Source organism: Centroberyx gerrardi, chromosome 18 (genome assembly GCF_048128805.1).
Source record: "Centroberyx gerrardi isolate f3 chromosome 18, fCenGer3.hap1.cur.20231027, whole genome shotgun sequence".
Classification (NCBI taxonomy): Eukaryota; Metazoa; Chordata; class Actinopteri; order Beryciformes; family Berycidae; genus Centroberyx; species Centroberyx gerrardi.
Window position 1 is genome coordinate 2,340,980 of NC_136014.1, and position 18,150 is coordinate 2,359,129.

The following is an 18,150-nucleotide window of genomic DNA, read 5'->3' on the forward strand; positions in this document are numbered from 1 at the left end:
GGGTCAAAATGAATAAGCAAGGTTCAAGAGTCTTCTGTGGATTCTTTATTCAGCCATGCATGGTTCAGTTCAGTGTTCCAAACAAGCAACAAAGAAGTGACAAAGAACGGAGTTTAGGATCCACTTATATAGGTTAAAGTAAACAAAACTATAAATCTTGGCTCATAGCCAAACCCACTTGGCTCAAAACCAAACCCACTAGTTCGGACTTTTTACTGCGTGTCCACCTATAGAATCATTTAAAACCACACATAACCATATATAGTTATCATGCATGCATTCAAGCACTGATTACATCATTGTAGTAAGCAGGACAAAAAACACTCCACTTTCCAGGACAAAGGAAAGCAAAAACAGAGTGTACTATCCATATAAAAAAGCACATTATACATTTTATTTCTTACAGCCTACCTACACCAGAGGAGACAACCTGGGGAAAGGGACAGCCATGGAGACAAGGCAGCATGCTATTGTTCCTAACTCTCTCCATGATGACGTGTTCTGGCTTCCAGATGAAGAAAGGATGCAGCTGAAAGAACTTGGGTGAGAGCTCAGAGATGGTGTCGATGAGCTCAGGCTGAGGCAGATGATGCCACAGAGAAACCATATTTGTCGGATGCCGCACCGGTCGGGACCCTGGCCATAATCCCATGGCTTCCATCTCTGTCTTCATCCAGATGCGTTGATGTTGAGAGCAGTTCCACTGGCTAACATCCTGGTCATGACTGGGGGCTGAAGCAGGCTGGGCGGGCTGTGTGTGGAGAGGTGGAGGGGGGGCTGCAGTCTGGCCTGACTGTGGAGGGATGGAGGCTGCAGTCTGGCCTGAGCGTGGAGGGATGGAGGCTGCAGTCTGGCCTGAGCGTGGAGGGATGGAGGCTGCAGTCTGGCCTGAGCGTGGAGGGATGGAGGCTGCAGTCTTGGCTGAGGATGGAGGGATGGAGGCTGCAGTCTTGGCTGAGGATGGAGGGATGGAGGCTGCTGTCTGGCCTGAGCGTGGAGGGCTGGAGGCTGCAGTCTGGCCTGAGGATGGAGGGATGGAGGCTGCAGTCTTGGCTGAGGATGGAGGGATGGAGGCTGCTTTCTGGCCTGAGTGTGGAGGGATGGAGGCTGCTGTCTGGCCTGAGTGTGGAGGGATGGAGGCTGCAGTTTGGTCTGAGCGTGGAGGGATGGAGGCTGCAATCTGGGCAGAGGATGGAGGGATGATTGATGGATCTAAAATAATGGGATATAATAGACATAAACAGTCTGTTATGAACCCACAGCATCCACAGCACATTAAAACATGGAAAGCTTAATGATGTGAGTCGCTAGTAGTGCAAATGATTCAGATGCCACAAAAGTGAAATTCCATACCATGTTGCAATGATGTTGATCCCCGCTGAGTGGCCAAGTATGGGACCAGATCAAGCAGCTGGGTTGGGACAGGCACAGGGACTTTTCCCAGGGCTAAAGAAAAAAAAAACAGGACTAAAAAAGACTTTGACACTGAATAACATTGCAGTATAAAGCAACATGTGTTTACCTTGGTGAGGAGCAGGTCAGGTTGGTCCAGAAACCGTAGGTGATGGCTTGCTTCTCACTATGTAAGAAAAAGAAAATCTCGTCTTCACTACAACCTGCACATACTGTTGCATTACATATTGCATGTAACTAAAAGCAACCATACAACACGTCCCACCATTATCTTAACCTGTGATCATGTCTCAGTCAATTTAAAACTGCTGCCACATAATAATCAATTCCTTTTTTCCTAGATATTTGTGTACTTGAGAGGTCCACTGCCAGAATCAATGGTGCAACTGTTGATACCCTTATTAACTGATCCAAGGCTATTGAGATTATTCAAAGAATTAACCAGGTTTAGCCTAGTTGCCCTTTCTTGATCTTCATTCTCTTTCATATTCCTTGTTGTCCAGTATTACAGGCCTTGTTTGTATGTTTGTATGTCATTTCTGCTGGGTTGTGGTGTTTGTGTAGATGTGTTTTTATGTATTGTGTGTATGTGTATGTGTGTGTATATGTATATGTATCTATATAGTATGTGTTGTATTTGTTTGCGGTATCCCAATGTGCCTATGTAGTGTACACATTTTTCCCTACCTATTCTGAGTTTAATAAATAATAGATCACAAACAATAATAATCAATTTCTCCTTAAAAGCAGCACATAAACCATTAACTTAAGGAAGCATTATAATATTTTTGAAAGCTTAAAGAACAGGTGAAGCGGAGGGACAATTACTATGTGCAAAATACATTTTAAAAAAGTGGGTGTGACATGCAATCTCACATTTTCTAAAATCTATTTGGGAGTCCATAATCTGCTTTGAAATATAGGTTTCAAATTTAATTTCAAGTTCTATCCAACTGCATGCCACACCTTGAGATACAGTTTCAACACACATGCAAAGAAAGAACTCATGGGAACACTTACCCTCATCGTTGTTTTGTTAAATCCTTAGGGTAGATATTGGAGGAACAGGAGAACACAGGCATCAGAACAGGCCAGAACACGGCTAAAATAATAAAAGAACAGAAGCATCAGAACAGGCCAGAACACGGCCAAAACAATAAACTAAGCTTTTGGAAAATCAATTATGGCAGATAAGACTGTGTCACAGAACTATCCAGCCAAACTGATAGTGAAGAACCTCTTGGTGCAGAAAAGGCTGGTGGTCTGGTGACTGCTGATGAACCTAAAAGTAGAATATGCACAATACATTATATTCACTGACACTCATCAGTACAGTGGCTCTGCATGTTACTGAATTGAAACAAAGATGTCACTTTTAAATGCACTCACCCAGTAAGCTATACTGATCTGCTGAGAAACTCAGCATCTCTCTCTCCAAATCCTCATCCTCCTCAATTTCTGTGAAACAGCAAAATCAGTAATATCAAGTTGAAGTGGTATTATACAGAGAATTATTAGAGATTTATTTTACCGACCAACCTGGAGGATTTAAGGCATGGGTGGAGGCAAAAGCTGAGGCCGGAGGCAATGAGAGGACCGGGGCAGGGACTCTGCTCTGCTGGCTCTGCTGGTGTGAGCGGGTACTGCTGCAGCTGCTGCATCCTGCTGCCTGGGACACAGACCTTCCCCAGGATAAACGCAGCATAGCCATCAGCCCTGCTGCTCCAGATGCTGCCCCAGGTTTCCTTAGCACAAGCACCAAACCCTACCAACTTGTCATCCTCAGACGAACCGGCTGATGGAGCTGGCCTCTCGGCTAAATACTTCCTGAGGTCCTGGATCTCCTGGAAGCTCCTGCTGTATTGAAGGAAGGACAGGAGGCTGTCCTTGCTGTGGCTCTCGGGGTTGAACTGGCCAGCCTGCTCCTCCAGTTCCACCTTGTTGATTACAAGGTGTACTCAACATCATTTTCAAGAAGCCACCGGAAGGACTTCCCAATGTACTTCCCAAACTGGAGAGTGTATTACCCCAACACCTCCTGCTTGTCAGACAAGTCACCCCCCCCTCTGTAGGACCACTTGACAGGTGTTGTCACACACCACCTCCTGCCGCTGTGGTGCCAACTTGTCCTGCAGGGAGGGAGAGTCCTTGATCCTCCTGGCCTCTTCAGAGGGGTCCTGCCTCAGATGGCCTGATGGGCCTCTTCTGAAGGTCACACGCACCTTCCCGGGAAAGAAGCTGAAAGCCTTCCTCATGTTGGCTGAATGGTTGTCTGAACAAAACTGCATAGATTCATGGAAAAAAATAAAAGAAAATAAAAATATAAGAACAGCATGTCAATGTAAATGCAGTATGGCTATGCATGTGACTGGAAAGGTGTGTGTATGAGTGAGAGAGATCTGTGTTTACCTGAAGAAACAGACTATGTTCCAGTCTGGATAAGATTCAAGATTAGTTTCATACATGCAGTTTTGGTGCAAAGTATAATCTCCAGTGTATTGACAGCACAGACAATAACAAACATAATTTCCCCAATACTCACACAAGTACTCATCATCAAACTGGGCATTTGGGAATGACAAATATTACTGAGTGACACTGTTTCTAGATGGTTTCTCCATCTCTTTCCCCTGCAGTACAGACAGCTCGCCTCCTCTCTATCAGACAAAGCATGAGGTGACTCTGCCTCTGTTTAGTTGAATCAACTTAGCTGTCTGATTACTTAAACATTACATAAACATGATGTATAGGCTAATCCTCTAGATATATTCACTTTACAGGATAGCTAACAGTAACTTCATTTGTTTTGGTTCTCATTCCAGTCGATCACCTGATGAGTCGATGGTAACGAAAATTGACCAAAGATTGAAGCAATTTATTAAGATAAGTTATATAATGCAAAAAATAAGGCCATAACTAATGAAATCATATGAAAAAGTGAATTCGGTCTTACCGGTCGGTGAGGAAACAGTGGAGGGATTTACCGCTGTAAGTATTTTCTCAGTTTCCCCTGGCGATTAATGAAGCATCTTTTATATTCTAATTCTTCTATTTATCTACCTATAGCAGTTTTTGAAAACATGAACTTTTGAGTAAGTTTGGTGTGTGTGTGTGTGTGTGTGTGTGTGTGTGTGTGGGTGTGTGTAGGTGTGTGTGTGTGTGTGTGTGTGTGTGTGTGTGTGTGTGTATGTGTGTGTGTGTGTGTGATAAAACATGTTTGTACCTGGACACACCAGCTGCTGCTCATGGAGCTGAAGACAGTTTCAGTGTTGAGTCCATTAAACACAAATTCACTGCTGATGGTCTGATATGCATCTCAATGCACATCGGTGCGTCATTTATGTCAATGGAACTGATCAAGCTGAACTGTCTTTTATGTTGCTGATGAAAATGATAGAATTTGAATCTGGGTGTTTTGGCGCTGATGGAAGACAACAGAAGAGATTTTTTGGTCTTGATTACCTGTTTCTATTTAATATTATTTCATTGCTTCTTTATATATGAATCATAGATACACAGAATGGAGTAAAACATTACAGGATATTTGCTTGTGAATGAAGTGGACTCAAAGTCTTCGGTCCACCAAAGTGTCTATACTACTCTTCAACCAGAATTAACTTGTTGATTGTTATTCTTCAAAATTACCTGTTACTTATAAAAAAAAAATTATGTTATGATTTCTGAAGATCAATCAGAATGCAATCCTCTAACAGGACTGATCTTGTGTCTTGTGTGACTCAATAAGGAGCTGTCTTTGCTTTTTTTGGTCAAGATTTACATAGGTTTGGTCCATCAGCCTGCTGGTTGGATATTGGTCTACTGCCTGTTGCAACACTTTTACACAAAATGTGACTCTTTGTGACTATTTGGCTTTCTTACATTGTTGTATGATGTTTGTGAAGTTTATGTTTTGTCATGATGCTGCTTTCTTGACCAGGTCTGCCTTGACAGAAGAGACACAACTTATAAAACAACGTAAAAATATATCTATTTATTTTAAGGAAACATAAATACATATTGAAGTGAACAAATTATGTTTAAAACTATGCTTGCTTGAAAAGAAGATCAAATAATGTTCATTTAACTTTATTTCTGGGAAACGATTGTAGAAAACAAGATAGATGTTTAGCTGGGACTGGTGAGATTAATTAAATACCAAATTAAACAAAAGTCCAAAGGGAAGATATTTGAACCTGTCAATCATTCAAAACAGATTCTCAGATGAACAACAACTTGATTCTTTCTGGTTAAATATCTCATTTATTTCACTTTCCATATAAAATGTTCCTCTACATGTGTGATGTTGATGTTGAGAGTGAACTATCATTTCAGCAGCTGTCTTTGGTCAGCAATGTGAGTGTTTCTCTCTCCCTCCTCTATCTGACACAGAGACACTGAGGAACCAAACAACCCAAACCCAAACCCAGGATAGAGTGGTTGAGTGAATGTGGAGTGGAAGGTGTGGATGTGGATCAGTGTGTCAGAGGAGACTCTGTAGAAGGACAGAGAGCCAGCCGGCCAGTCCAGATACACTGCTACTCTGTTAAAGCCAGAGGAGGAGGGGGGGGAAGGTATGGCTGTTGTTCTGCTATTGTGCCAGGCAAAGTAACCAACATCAGCGCAGTCCAGACTCCAGGACTTTTCATTCCCCCCAAGACTGCAGTCATCACTGTCTCCTCTCCTGCTGATTCCTCTGTAAGTCACTCCTATATCAACCCTTCCTTTCTTCTCGACCTCCCAGTAACAGCGACCAGTCAGACCATTTCTACACAGCAGCTGAAGCCAGTAGTCAAATCTCTCTGGGTGATCAGGATATGGCTGCTCCTCTCTCTGCCATGTCACCTTTCTGTTGTCCTCAGACAGGAAGAGGTTTCTGTTTGCTGTGTTTGGGTCCAGTGTGAGTTCACAGGCATCTGATGGAGAAAACAAGACACAATACAGGAGCAGATTTTCATCTAATAGACCTGTTGTGTTTATTTGTTGCATTATTAACAGTCTGGCAATTCATTTCTTAAGACTTTCATGATGACACATTGTGTCAGCCATCCCCTTCATTCACAGTAGGATTTGAATGAATGGACGTCACATACTGCTGTGTAAACTTTCCATCATTAACAGCCATTTATACAAAAACTAAATTAGATTTAGAAGTTATATATTTCATCATAGATATGATGACAATTCTGTATTACTACTGTTTCCTAGCTTATTCGGTTGGTGTAACCTATATTCACAAAATGCTTCATACATAATATTAATTGCCTTAAATCGATGCTCCTAACTCATTCGTTCATAATAATCGTCATCATGCTTGTTTAAAGCCCCTGTGTGTAGGATTTTAAAAAGATTTTGGCGACTCCTAGTGGTAGTGCCAAAAAAAGACACTGACGTTTGGATACCCTGCTCCATACAGCTGGAATATGTAAACAAAGCTGCTGCAGATAACTGTAGCTCAAGCATTAGTTTCTATATTATTCCTAATGACAGCATTGTACTATGAAGTAGTTTGCTATTGTGAGAATTCAAGTTAGTTCAAGTTCAAGTTCAATCCTTTATTGTCAAATGTGCAGAAACGGAGGGTTATCTGTACAATGGAATGCTTAGGGCAAGGCTCAGGTCAAACAACGTAAACAACCAAAAGTACAATACTAGAATAAAAAGAATGAAAAGAGAAATACAAAATAGGAAATAAAAATATATATGTAAAGACTATATATATACTATATATACTATATACTAATAAAGTGTTCACTAAAATGTGCAGAAGTAGCAGCGAATGTATCGAAACTCGACTATTGCAGGAAGTAAAACAGTAACATTATAAAGGATAATAGCATATAGGCATATGACAATTCTAAATATATAAATAATATATATTAGATATATTATTTATTATATTATATATATATATATATATATACATATATATATGATTAGTATATTAATTATTATATAATAAATATTAAATATTATATAATTATTTATATATTCAGAATTGTTATAGTTACTATCATAAATTATGTTTATAATATAGAATATTATACATATAATTGAGGTAGGGTTTAGGGTTAGGGTTAGGGTTATTGTCCTTGGGGTGGCTATGTGACAGGCCAGGTAAGGGCTGCTGAACAGAACTGTTGAGTAGCCTGATGGTCTGGAGGTAGAAGCTGTTCTTGAGTCTGCAGGTCTGTGACCAGATGCTCCGGTACCGCCTGCCAGACAGCAGCAGGGTAAAGAGTTTAGGGGCTACAGTCCCTAGTGATTCTGCGAGCCTTGCGCAGGCAGCGTCTGTGGTAAATGTCCTGTCGTGATGGGAGCTCTCTGCCGATGATGTGCTCAGCTGTTCTCACCACCCTCTGGAGTGCTTTGCGGTCGTGGGCAGAGCAACTGCCATACCAGGCGGTGATTTCAGCCGGACAGGATGCTCTTAATGATGCACCTGTAGAAGTTTGTGAGTATCTGAGGGGCCATACCAAATTTCCTTAGCCTCCTTAGGAAGAAGAGGCGTTGTCGGGCAGTTCTGACCACCTTGTCCGTGTGCAGGGACCAGGTTAGTTCATCCGTGATGTATACTACGAGGAATTTGAAGCTGCTGACCCACTCCACTACAGCCCCATCAATGTGTATGGGGGCGTGCCCGCTCCCTTGCGACCTCCTGTAGTCCACAATCATCTCCTTCGTTTTGCTGACATTGAGGGAGAGGTTGTTGTCCTGGCACCATCCTGCCAGGGCGCTGACCTCATCCCTGTAGGCAGACTCGTCACCATTAGTGATGAGACCCATGATCATAGTGTCGTCAGCAAATTTGATGATGGAGTTGGAGCTGTGCTTTGCAACACAGTCGTGGGTGAACAGGGAATAGGTGAAGAGGGGGCTCAGCACACAGCCCTGGGGTTAAGTCACAGATGTTTGGAGGATCGCTGTCCAACATTTTCTATACTGAGGCTACGAGCTGCAGCTAATGGAAAATGCTACCGCTCACGAACTAGACTAAACACAAATCAAGTAACATAATCGGAGTATGGAGTTGTATTAAATGTGGCGATTACAGCCGATCAAGGTGGCAGAAGGCAGGACACCTTAACCCGACGGCAAATGCCGACTATAAACGTCACGATTGGACAGGAGGAACGCCATGGTCTGCTCACTGATGTAAGTCGCTATGGTTTCTTTCCCTTCTGTTGCCCCACTCTCTGTCGGCAGCTGACTATGTACCAACAAGTGAATTTTCTAGGTTAGGTTACATAGCTTAGTAGCTGTACAGGTAGCTGACTACATAAATAAACTATGCCATTACACATAACCGCAGATATAAACCACACAGGTCCTAAAAAAATAGTTAAAAGCTTTGGTAACACAATTTCACATCCTTCCTGGTATTTCACTTACATGTGTAGGAGAAAGAAGGCCAGCTGTATGTCGGTCTTAAAGGTCCCATATCGTGCAAAACAGGATTTCCCTTGCCTCTGTGATTATAAAGGAGTTGGATGTGCTATCTAAACATTGTGAAAGTATCAAAACGCACAGTCGCCAACTAAATCCACACAATCCATATTAGAAAACCTAGCCTCTAAAGGAGCCGTTTGGACTTCCGTAACTTTGTGGCGTCACAAAGGTTCGCTCATTATCATTTTTGTAAGAAATAATAGACTAACAAAGTGTTTTTTTCAAAGCGGTTGAGCGGTTGTTATTGTGTATTTACCGGAGAGTTTTCCCTACCTGTAGCTGCCGGGCTGCGGTGTCTCCCGTTTCACTCTTGAAACGGTTAGCCAATCAGAACAGAGGGGTCGTTAATATTAATGAGCCTTAAAGACACAGTGACAGAAACAGCCTGTTTTATTTCGTGTCAGTGAATCTGGAACCATTGATTATTTAACCTTGGGTCAGGAGCATTATACCAAATTAATCACACCTGTGTGGGTGCAGCCAGAGACGGTTTAGAAACGAGACGGCGCAACTGCGAGTCATTTCCTGTATCTGTGTCACGTGGGTTTCGCCACTGCCCCGCCCCTTTAGGAGACTAGCGGCAGGTCCTGAGTCTATTCACTCCAATGGGAGAAGTGAACGTGAGCACAGATTATGACCGATTCTTTCGCCCCATAGTCACCGAAGTAAATATTGGACCCATTTTTCACAAGCGACATATCTTCCGAACATTCGGACACTAAAATGGCATTTTTCAGACAGACAAATCAGGATAAAATTAACTTTGTTCGAGACCTGTCTCTGTCTCAGCAACACACTCTCGCGAGATCTGGCAACATCATCATATATCCCGTCGGTCTGGTTTCACTGCATTTCATGCAATAAAATAACGTTGCCAAAACTATATTGAATATGTGCTTCCGTTTTTTCTATACATATTTCGGATTAACGTTGTCTATTTCCCACACACGTTATCTTGTTCAAAACCAAACGTTACTAGTCTAGCGTTAACGTTAGCCAAACTGTGTTAAAATTTTAAGCTAACGTCAACTAACGTTCGCAAACGCCACACAACGTTCACAACACTTCCAAAAGAGGTGGGGGGATGGGGGGGAGAGGCGACCACACCCACTTAGGAGACAGGAAGTTTATACCATTTCATACCATTGGCGCAGCTTGTAATGCGTCATCTTGTGTGTATAGAGCATCTTTGGTGCAGCATCACCAGCAGCGTGCTATATCTCTGCTGCGCACCCACACACTCACTCTCTTTTTCGTCACAAGTCATCACAAAATTGTTACTTTCACGGTTGTTTAGCTTTTTTTTCGGGCTGCTTTGGGCACCCCGGCGGCGTCCCGTGATTACGCTAAGAGCGCGGATATTGTAAGAGCAATTATTTTGTTTGTTATTACCTGTTTTGCTGCTGTGATCTCTTTCTTAGAGGGAAAGAGACAGCGCTTGGGGTTTAACTCAAGCGGGGACTCGCGCTGGTGAGTGAGAGAGAGGCAGGGCAGAACGCAGGAGGGTTCTCTTCTAAGCTTCTCCTCTCTCTTCAACTGTGTGTGTGTGTGGGGTAGAGTAGGCCTACATATAGCGTACTGTCAAGTGTTTCCCCAGTTGCATTAATTTAAAGGGGGATTGCCTCACGTTTTTATTTGTGCCCTGCATATAAAAAAAATAATAAAAAACCCAAAACATACATATGCGCATATTTGCTGTAATTTTGTTTTGCTAAATTAACAGTTGGAGGATGGCATCCCAGGAGGGTGATACAAGAGACAGTGGTCCAGACGAGGTAATGCCGTCAGGCCAGGTCCAAGTTCCTCCTGATGCAGGTGTACCGGCAAAGGGGAAGAAGTGCTCCAGGAAGAGGAAGTGGGCAGAATCCGTCCCAGTCTGTGATCCACGGGTGGACCTCATGCAGAAGCAGTTGGAGGAAATGCGTAAGACCATAGAAAATATGGCTGCAAGTCAGCACCAATTGCTTGCGCTGCAGAGTGGGCAGGGTCGGGGTTCCCCCCCTAAGCACGCCCATCCTGACGCCCTGTCCCTTACAGCCTCAGATAACATGGATAAGACCAATGGCTCTGACCACGGCTCCTCTGTGGGTGAGGATGATTATGATGGAATGGATGATGCCGATGCCAATTCCCGGGTAGGTCAGACCTCCTCCTCGGGGGCTGGTGAGTTGTCAGTCGGGACTTTGGTCTCGCGTGCTGCAGTAGCTGCTGGTGTTCCCCCTCCACCATCCCCTCCTAGGGCTTCTGCGCTGGACCGAGACAGCCTCCATTGCTGGTGTTTCCAGATTTTGTCAAGCATCTGCAGATGTCTTGGGCAAAACCTAGGGAGGTGACAGCTCCCCGCTCGGCGCTCGCCATTCTCGGTGGGGCTGCAGAGCATGGTCTGGACGGAACCACAAGGGTTGGCTCGACCTTTGCAATGGTTGCTGGGGCCACAGCCTCTGACAGTAGGGATGCTCGTCACCCTAATAAGCGGTGCCGTGCCACCGACGGGTTGGTGGTGAAGGCTTTTCAGTCAACATGGCCATGGCCTCTAGGCTGGCTAATACTAATGCTCTCCTCTTGGTGTACTTGGAGGGTCTGATAAGAGACTTGGAGTCCAAAGACCCAGCGGACCTAGTGTCGGAGATGGCAAAGGTCATTGATGTGGTGATACAGGGTGCACAGAGTGCTCAGGCTAGGGTCTTGGGCAACACTCTAGCCCAGTTGACCCTAGCTCGGAGACACGTTTGGATGAGCCAGTCTGGTCTGGCAGAGGCGGACGGGGCTGCTGTGTTGGAGGCTGGTATAACCCCCGGTGAGGTGTTTGGGCCCGCAGCGGAGGCCGCGTTGGATGAGGCCCAGAAGGTTAGGGTGAGGATGCAGTCTATCCATCAACCAGCACAGTCAAGACCCCCATCTCGGGGATCCCAGGTGAGGCGTGCTGGCCTGCAGCAATCTAGCTTTGCAGACCAGGGCCCTTCCCGGGGTTCTGGCAATTTCAGGCAGAGTTTTGCCCCACGGCAAGTGCAGGGTCGTCAGCGCCCCCGCCCACGCTTTAGAGAGCAAGCCACTCGTTCATCCTCCAAGCCTCAGCAGCGTACCTGACGGTGCGTGGCCTCTGGCGTTGGCTTTTTCCACTTCTCACCTCTCCGTCTGGCGTCAGTGCACTTCATGCCCGTGGGCAAGGGCGTAACTTTGGTTTGAGAAGTGGGGGGGACACAATAAAACGGGGAGTCTGGGGGTACTCCCCCAGAAAAAAATGTGTGATTTGAATCCCATTTCCTGCATTTCTACATACATTTAGGGACTACGGTAACCAATACAAAATCCGGGAAATAATTAAGTTGGTCATCATGCTAAATTCTGCCAGAATAGTACTAAATATGCATAAGAAAAACTGTCTTACTTTCTGTATTGTTTAACCCACAACTTTACTGAACTTCACATGTTGAGTTATTCAATTATGGATATATATATATATATATTTTGAAGAATAGGACTGACAGATCTATGGTACATTATTGTGGCACATCGATAGATAATGTGTCATTTGCAACTTCAATCACAACAAACATATACAAAATGTATCAAAGAATATGAAACTGAAAGTTTTTTAGAAGTCACACACTGTCAATACTATACTATACTGCTCAGAAAGTCGCTAGAAGTCACCAGATGATGTCATACGATAATTTGCATATCAATATATAATGCTGCACTTGTTATGCACGCCGCGGTGTAGCCCGTTTTAATGTAAGTGCTGACTCCGCCCACCCGGGCCAGTTTCGGCATACGCCGGTAGAAATTACAAGTGGACCCTATCCTACAGTCCCTGCTCTCAGTGGAGGGAGGGGGGCTACGCTGTGTATGGGAAGTGCTGTGATCATCAGACCTCTCTGGATTAGACAAGCAAGTAGAGCAAACCGGCATCAGCCGAACCAATTTATTGCCAAATGCTTTGGGATTCAACACATTAACATTGCTTCCCATGGTCAGAAAAAGTCGCCAGATTTGTCGCTAGTCGCTTTTGAGAAATAAAGTCACCAGGGGGGTCTGAAAAGTCACTAAGTCTAGTCTCAAGTTGGCAACACAGACGCCAAAATGTACTATAGAACCGCGTAGGCAGGCTGTCTGTGTCCGCTACTTGCCCGTGGCAATTTTTTGGAGTATATCAGGGCCTTACAATCAGTAGCTCAATTCACATTCTCAGCCAGAATCTGACGGCTGGCCAAACAGTACCGTATTAAGCACGATTTTTGTGGTTAAAAAAGTGGGGGGGACACAAACGGGATTTTGAAAAGAGGGGGGGACATGTCCCCCCCGTCCCCAGTGGAAATTACGCCCCAGCCCGTGGGTGATCAGCACCCTGGAGCACAGATACCGCTTGCAGTTTGCAACCAGGCCCCCTCGTTTTCAATGCGTTCTGGAGACCAAGGTGAGGGACAAATCCCGTTCTGCTGTTTTGGTCAACGAGATTTCTGCCTTACTGAAAAAAGGTGCAATAAGGCCCCTGTCCCAAGGGGAGATGGGGCAGGGCTTTTATTCGGGTTATTTTCTGGTGCCGAAACGGGGCGGGGGGTTCCACCCCATCCTAAATTTAAAGCGGCTAAACAAGTACCTCAAGGTACTCCCTTTCGAATGTTCAGGTTGAAAGCACTCTTTCAGTCCATCAGGACAGGCGACTGGTTCACAGCAGTGGACCTTCGCGATGCATATTTCCACATCCCTATTTGTCCAGATTACAGGCAGTTCCTCAGGTTCGCCTTTCAAGGAAGAGCCTTCGAGTACACAGTCCTTCCATTTGGCCTGACTCTGTCTCCATGCACCTTCACAAAGTGTATGGATGCAGCACTGGTCCCCCTGCGTCAGGCAGGTATACGGGTCTGCAACTACCTGGACGATTGGCTGGTTTGTGCTCAGTCAGAGAGCCAGGCTCGAGCTCACACAGAGGCTGTGCTGGCTCATCTCCTCTCCCTTGGGTTGCATCTGAACCCAGAGAAGAGCCACCTCAACCCAACAACAAGAATCAGGCATCTGGGGCTTATGCTGGACTCTGTGGCAATGAGGGCGTTGAGAGGAGGAGAGCAATTATGGAGTGCATTGCCGGCTGTGTTTCCGACAGGCCGGTGTCAGTGGCAAGGTGCCAGAGGATGTTGGGCCTCTTTGCAGCAGCTGCCCAGGTCGTGCCATTGGGCCTATTGCACACCCGCCGCCTTCAGCGGTGGTTCATAAGTCAGAAGGTGTGTCCAAGGAAGGACAAATCCAAGTTGCTGGTTTTGCCTCAGAAGAGCCAAGGGGTCCTCAGGTGGTGGAGCCGGTCCTTGGCTGTCGCAGAAGGGGTTCCCCTGGGCCAGGGCTCCTCCAGGGTGACCATAACCACCGATGCTTCCCTCTCGGGCTGGGGCACAGTCTGGGAAGGGAGGTCCATTTGGGGTCACTGGGGTCCTGCGCAGCAGGGATTGCATGTGAACCTCCTCGAAATGGAGGCAGTCAGCCTGGCTTTGAAGCACTTCCTCCCAGCTATTTTGGGACGGCAGGTGTTGGTGAGGACCGACAGCACTGCAGTGGTGTCTTACATAAATCGGCAGGGTGGGATGAGGTCCCCATCCCTGCATGCAAGAGCGCGGCAGCTCCTTTTGTGGGCACAGGCCCACGGTACCTCCCTGAGGGCTTTTCATCTCCCGGGGTCTGTATGTAGCAGCTAGGGGTGGAGCAGAATCCGAATACGGTATTCGGAAAAGCACAAATAGTGGGTTTTTACGAATATTTATTTCATACAAATATTTTAAAAATTATTTGTTTTCGGGAAGAAAAGAAAAACATGTCAAATAACAGCGTGCAGGTCGGGACTCGTAGCGTAGCGAGGTTACATCGCTGTCTCCGTCTCTCTCCTCTGCTCCGCTGTGCTGTCTGTCTATGTATAGCTACAGGTCTGGCAGAGCTGATCTTTGGCAGAGCTGATCTTTGGCTGAGTGGTCAGCGTAGTTGTCCGTGGTCTGGGAGACCATGGTTCAAGACTCGCTGTGGGAACCCTCCTTTGTATAATAGTTTATTGAACAACACTTATTTTAACACTTTAATATCCTAAAATTAGAAGTGTAATAAAAACAAAAACAGGATTGTTACACCTATTTCCACTTTTATTCGAATACAAATACAAATAATTTTGCTGCCTCAACAAATACAGATACAAATACAAATACTGGGCTCTCTGCACATCCCTAGTAGCAGCAGACCTCTTGTCACAGGGTGGTCCTCACCCGGGCGAGTGGCGCTTGCACCCACAGATTGTGCAGAAAATTTGGGGCCGCTTCAGGAGAGCAGGGGTGGACCTTTTTGCTGCAGAGGACAACACTCATTGCCCCTTGTGGTTTTCAATTCAGGGCCCACCAGGGCCACTGGGGACAGATGCCCGGAGTCTTCCATGGCCACGAGACAGGCTATATGCTTTCCCCCCCGTTTCCTCTCCTGCCAGCCTTGCTAACAAGGATCAGACTGCTGGGAGCCCAGGTGCTCTTAGTGGCCCCGAACTGGCCACAGAGACCATGGATGGCAGGGATCATGGAACTGCTGGAGGGCAGCCCATGGCCTCTCCCAGTCAGGCCGGACATGTTGTCGCAGGTGCAAGGGAAGATTTGGCACCCGAAGCCTCAGGTTCTGAGCCTTCATGTGTGGCCCTTGAACAGCAGCGCTTGCAGGGGCTCAGCTTAGGCGGGGATGTAATAGACACTCTGCAAGCCTGCCGGGCTCTCTCCACCAGACTGCAGTAAAGCAGCAAGTGGAGAGTGTTCAGGGATTGGTGTGCTTCTAAAGGGGAAAACCCCACGACTTGTGACATCTCTGTGATCCTGTCTTTTCTTCAGCGCCTCTTCGCCATGGGGCGGGCATAATCCACACTTAGGGGCTACTTGGCCGCTATCTCTACAGGCCATGATGATGTGATGGGGTGTCTCCTGGGGCTCACCCTTTGGCATCACGGTTTTTGAAGGGGGTGAGGAGAAGCAGACCGTCTCGGCAGCATCTTCTCCCCACCTGGGACCTTCAGGTGGTGCTCAGGGCTCTTTGTCTGCCTCCTTTCGAGCCTTTATTGGGCCTTGATCTACGGCTTCTCTCTTTGAAAACAGCCTTCCTTCTGGCTGTTGTTTCGGCCAAGCGGGTGAGTGAGCTGAGTGCTCTGTCTATGGATGGGGCTTGTCTCAGGTTTGGGGAAGGAGATGGGTTGGTCTATCTCCTTCCAAACCCAGCTTTTCTGCCTAAGGTTCTGACAAGAGGATTTGTTTCTAAACCCCTGGTGCTGGATGCATTTCATCCTCCCCCACATCCTTCTGCAGAGGCAGAGAGGCTTCACAGGTTGTGCCTGGTGAGGGCCCTTAGGTGCTATGTGAACCGCACCAGGTCCCTTCGGTCCTCTGATAGACTCTTTGTCTCTTACAGGGGAAGGCTATTGGGCCAGGCTGTGTCAAAGCAGCAGCTGGCTCACTGGATAGTTGACCTGACCTCCTTGGCCTACGGGCAGTCGGGTCTAGCCCCGCCGTCTGGTCTGCTGGCCCACTCAACTAGGGGGGTGTCCACTTCGTGGGCTCTGTTAAGTGGGGCGTCGTTGGAGGACATCTGCAGTGCAGCAGGTTGGGCCTCCCCGTTGACCTTTGACAGGTTCTATCGGCTTAATGTGGCTTCCTCATCTGTTTCATCCTCAGTTCTCGGGGTGGCAGGGGATGGTTGATGTCATCATCTGCGATATGGCTGTTTCAGTTTTTTTCTATGCCCTAAGAGTGTAGCACCCATGGTGGTGGGGCGCATGTTTTCATGGCAGCTGGGGCAGCTGTTTTGTTTGCCTTTTGTTCTGTTTCAAGTTCAAGCCCCGTATTTTCTGTTTATACGGTACGAACATGTCTGTGTCGAGACACTGTTTTTATGTTGCAGGATTGGAGAACCTTTTTTTGTTAAGGCAGGATTGATGTTGTATACATGTCCTTATGGTTGCAATAAATTGATTGAATGCACCAGTACTGGGTGCTGTGTTTTTCTGTTATTGTTGCTGAAGACTGAGTGTCATTCACTTCTTTAATCCGTTCATTCTGCAGATGGTTCTGTTGGCCTGGTAGTGTTCGCCACTCTCCTCATGACTAATTTGGTATATGGTAGTCAATGGTTACAGGTTCACTGACATGAAATAAAACGAACGTTTACGTATGTAAAGACGGTTTTATGAATGAAGTGAACCTGGAACCATTCATTGTCACTCGGCAGTGGAAGGTGGGCTCTGGGCTCTCCCTTCTGAGTCAGCTAAAAAGAGAGTGAGTGTGTGGGTGCGCAGCAGAGATATAACGCACTGTTGGTGACGCCGCACCCACCACGGGTGTGATTAATATGGTATAATGCTCCTGACCCAAGGGTAGATAATCAGTGGTTCCAGGTTCACTTCATTCATAAAACCGTCTTTACATACGTAAACGTTTGTTCTTGGTAAGGCTCAGAGAGATGCTGGAAAATGTAAAAATGGATTGAGAGTGTTTTTGGTACATGACATCACACAAACAGCTTTGAATGGACCTCAAGACATAAAATAAAACACTGGAAAGTGTAGAATATGGGACCTTTAAACACCTGCAGCTCCTGGAGCGCTCCGATGAATGAAGTAACTCTGTTTGGCCTGACCCCGTACTTTGTGTACTTCGTAGAGTCAAAATTATTAAATCTAGAATTTAGCAAAGGTATGAAAATATGAAACTTTGATAAAGATATCAATTTACACTCGTAAGGGGCACCACCTTCGTAGATGAAGGACCTTTACTTATACTAATCAGTCATCAGTCTAAAGATCGTGAAATCTTTTCAATTCAGGGATTACTTTACTCTGCAAGTAAGGAAACACATAACAACTTCTCTGTAATAAATGGGAATATTTATTTAACTATTCAAGCACAACAAATTCAATGAGATAAGCAATATAAGGCACGTATATTGATCACCAGAATGAAGCACGGAAACTGTAGACTAAAAATAGACATGAAATGCAATGAAACAAAATAAGAATGAAAGGGAAATGATAATGAAATATGGGAATAAGAATTGGCAGCAGTAAATGGAGGTATGTATGGATCAATCAACCAGAGAAACGAGGCGGAAAGCTACGGGGCAACTAAACTATAAAAGTCTAACTTTTCCTGATCTATTTAAGTAATTTGAATCTAAACTTTTGCATCAACGCTCAGCAGTAAAGACGTGGATAATTAGAGCCTACTTTGTTCAGTTGAGAAGTCCTGCCGGTCGGGTTGTCTGGTCCCGCTGAACTCGGAGAGACGGACT

At 45.7% G+C, this 18,150-nt stretch overlaps 1 protein-coding gene across 3 annotated transcripts in view; it reads right to left on the reverse strand.

Moving 5' to 3' along the window:
* Positions 1-5,539: 5,539 nt before the first annotated feature.
* The window catches only part of LOC139932292 (stonustoxin subunit beta-like), a 29,587-nt gene continuing 16,976 nt past the window's right edge, over positions 5,540-18,150 (reverse strand). For all 3 annotated transcript variants that reach the window (XM_078289737.1, XM_078289735.1, XM_078289736.1), the window contains one exon: positions 5,540-6,326. In XM_078289737.1, coding sequence (XP_078145863.1) covers positions 5,737-6,326 — 590 coding nt within the window. In that variant the 3' untranslated portion in view covers positions 5,540-5,736. The remainder of the gene's footprint in view (positions 6,327-18,150) is intronic.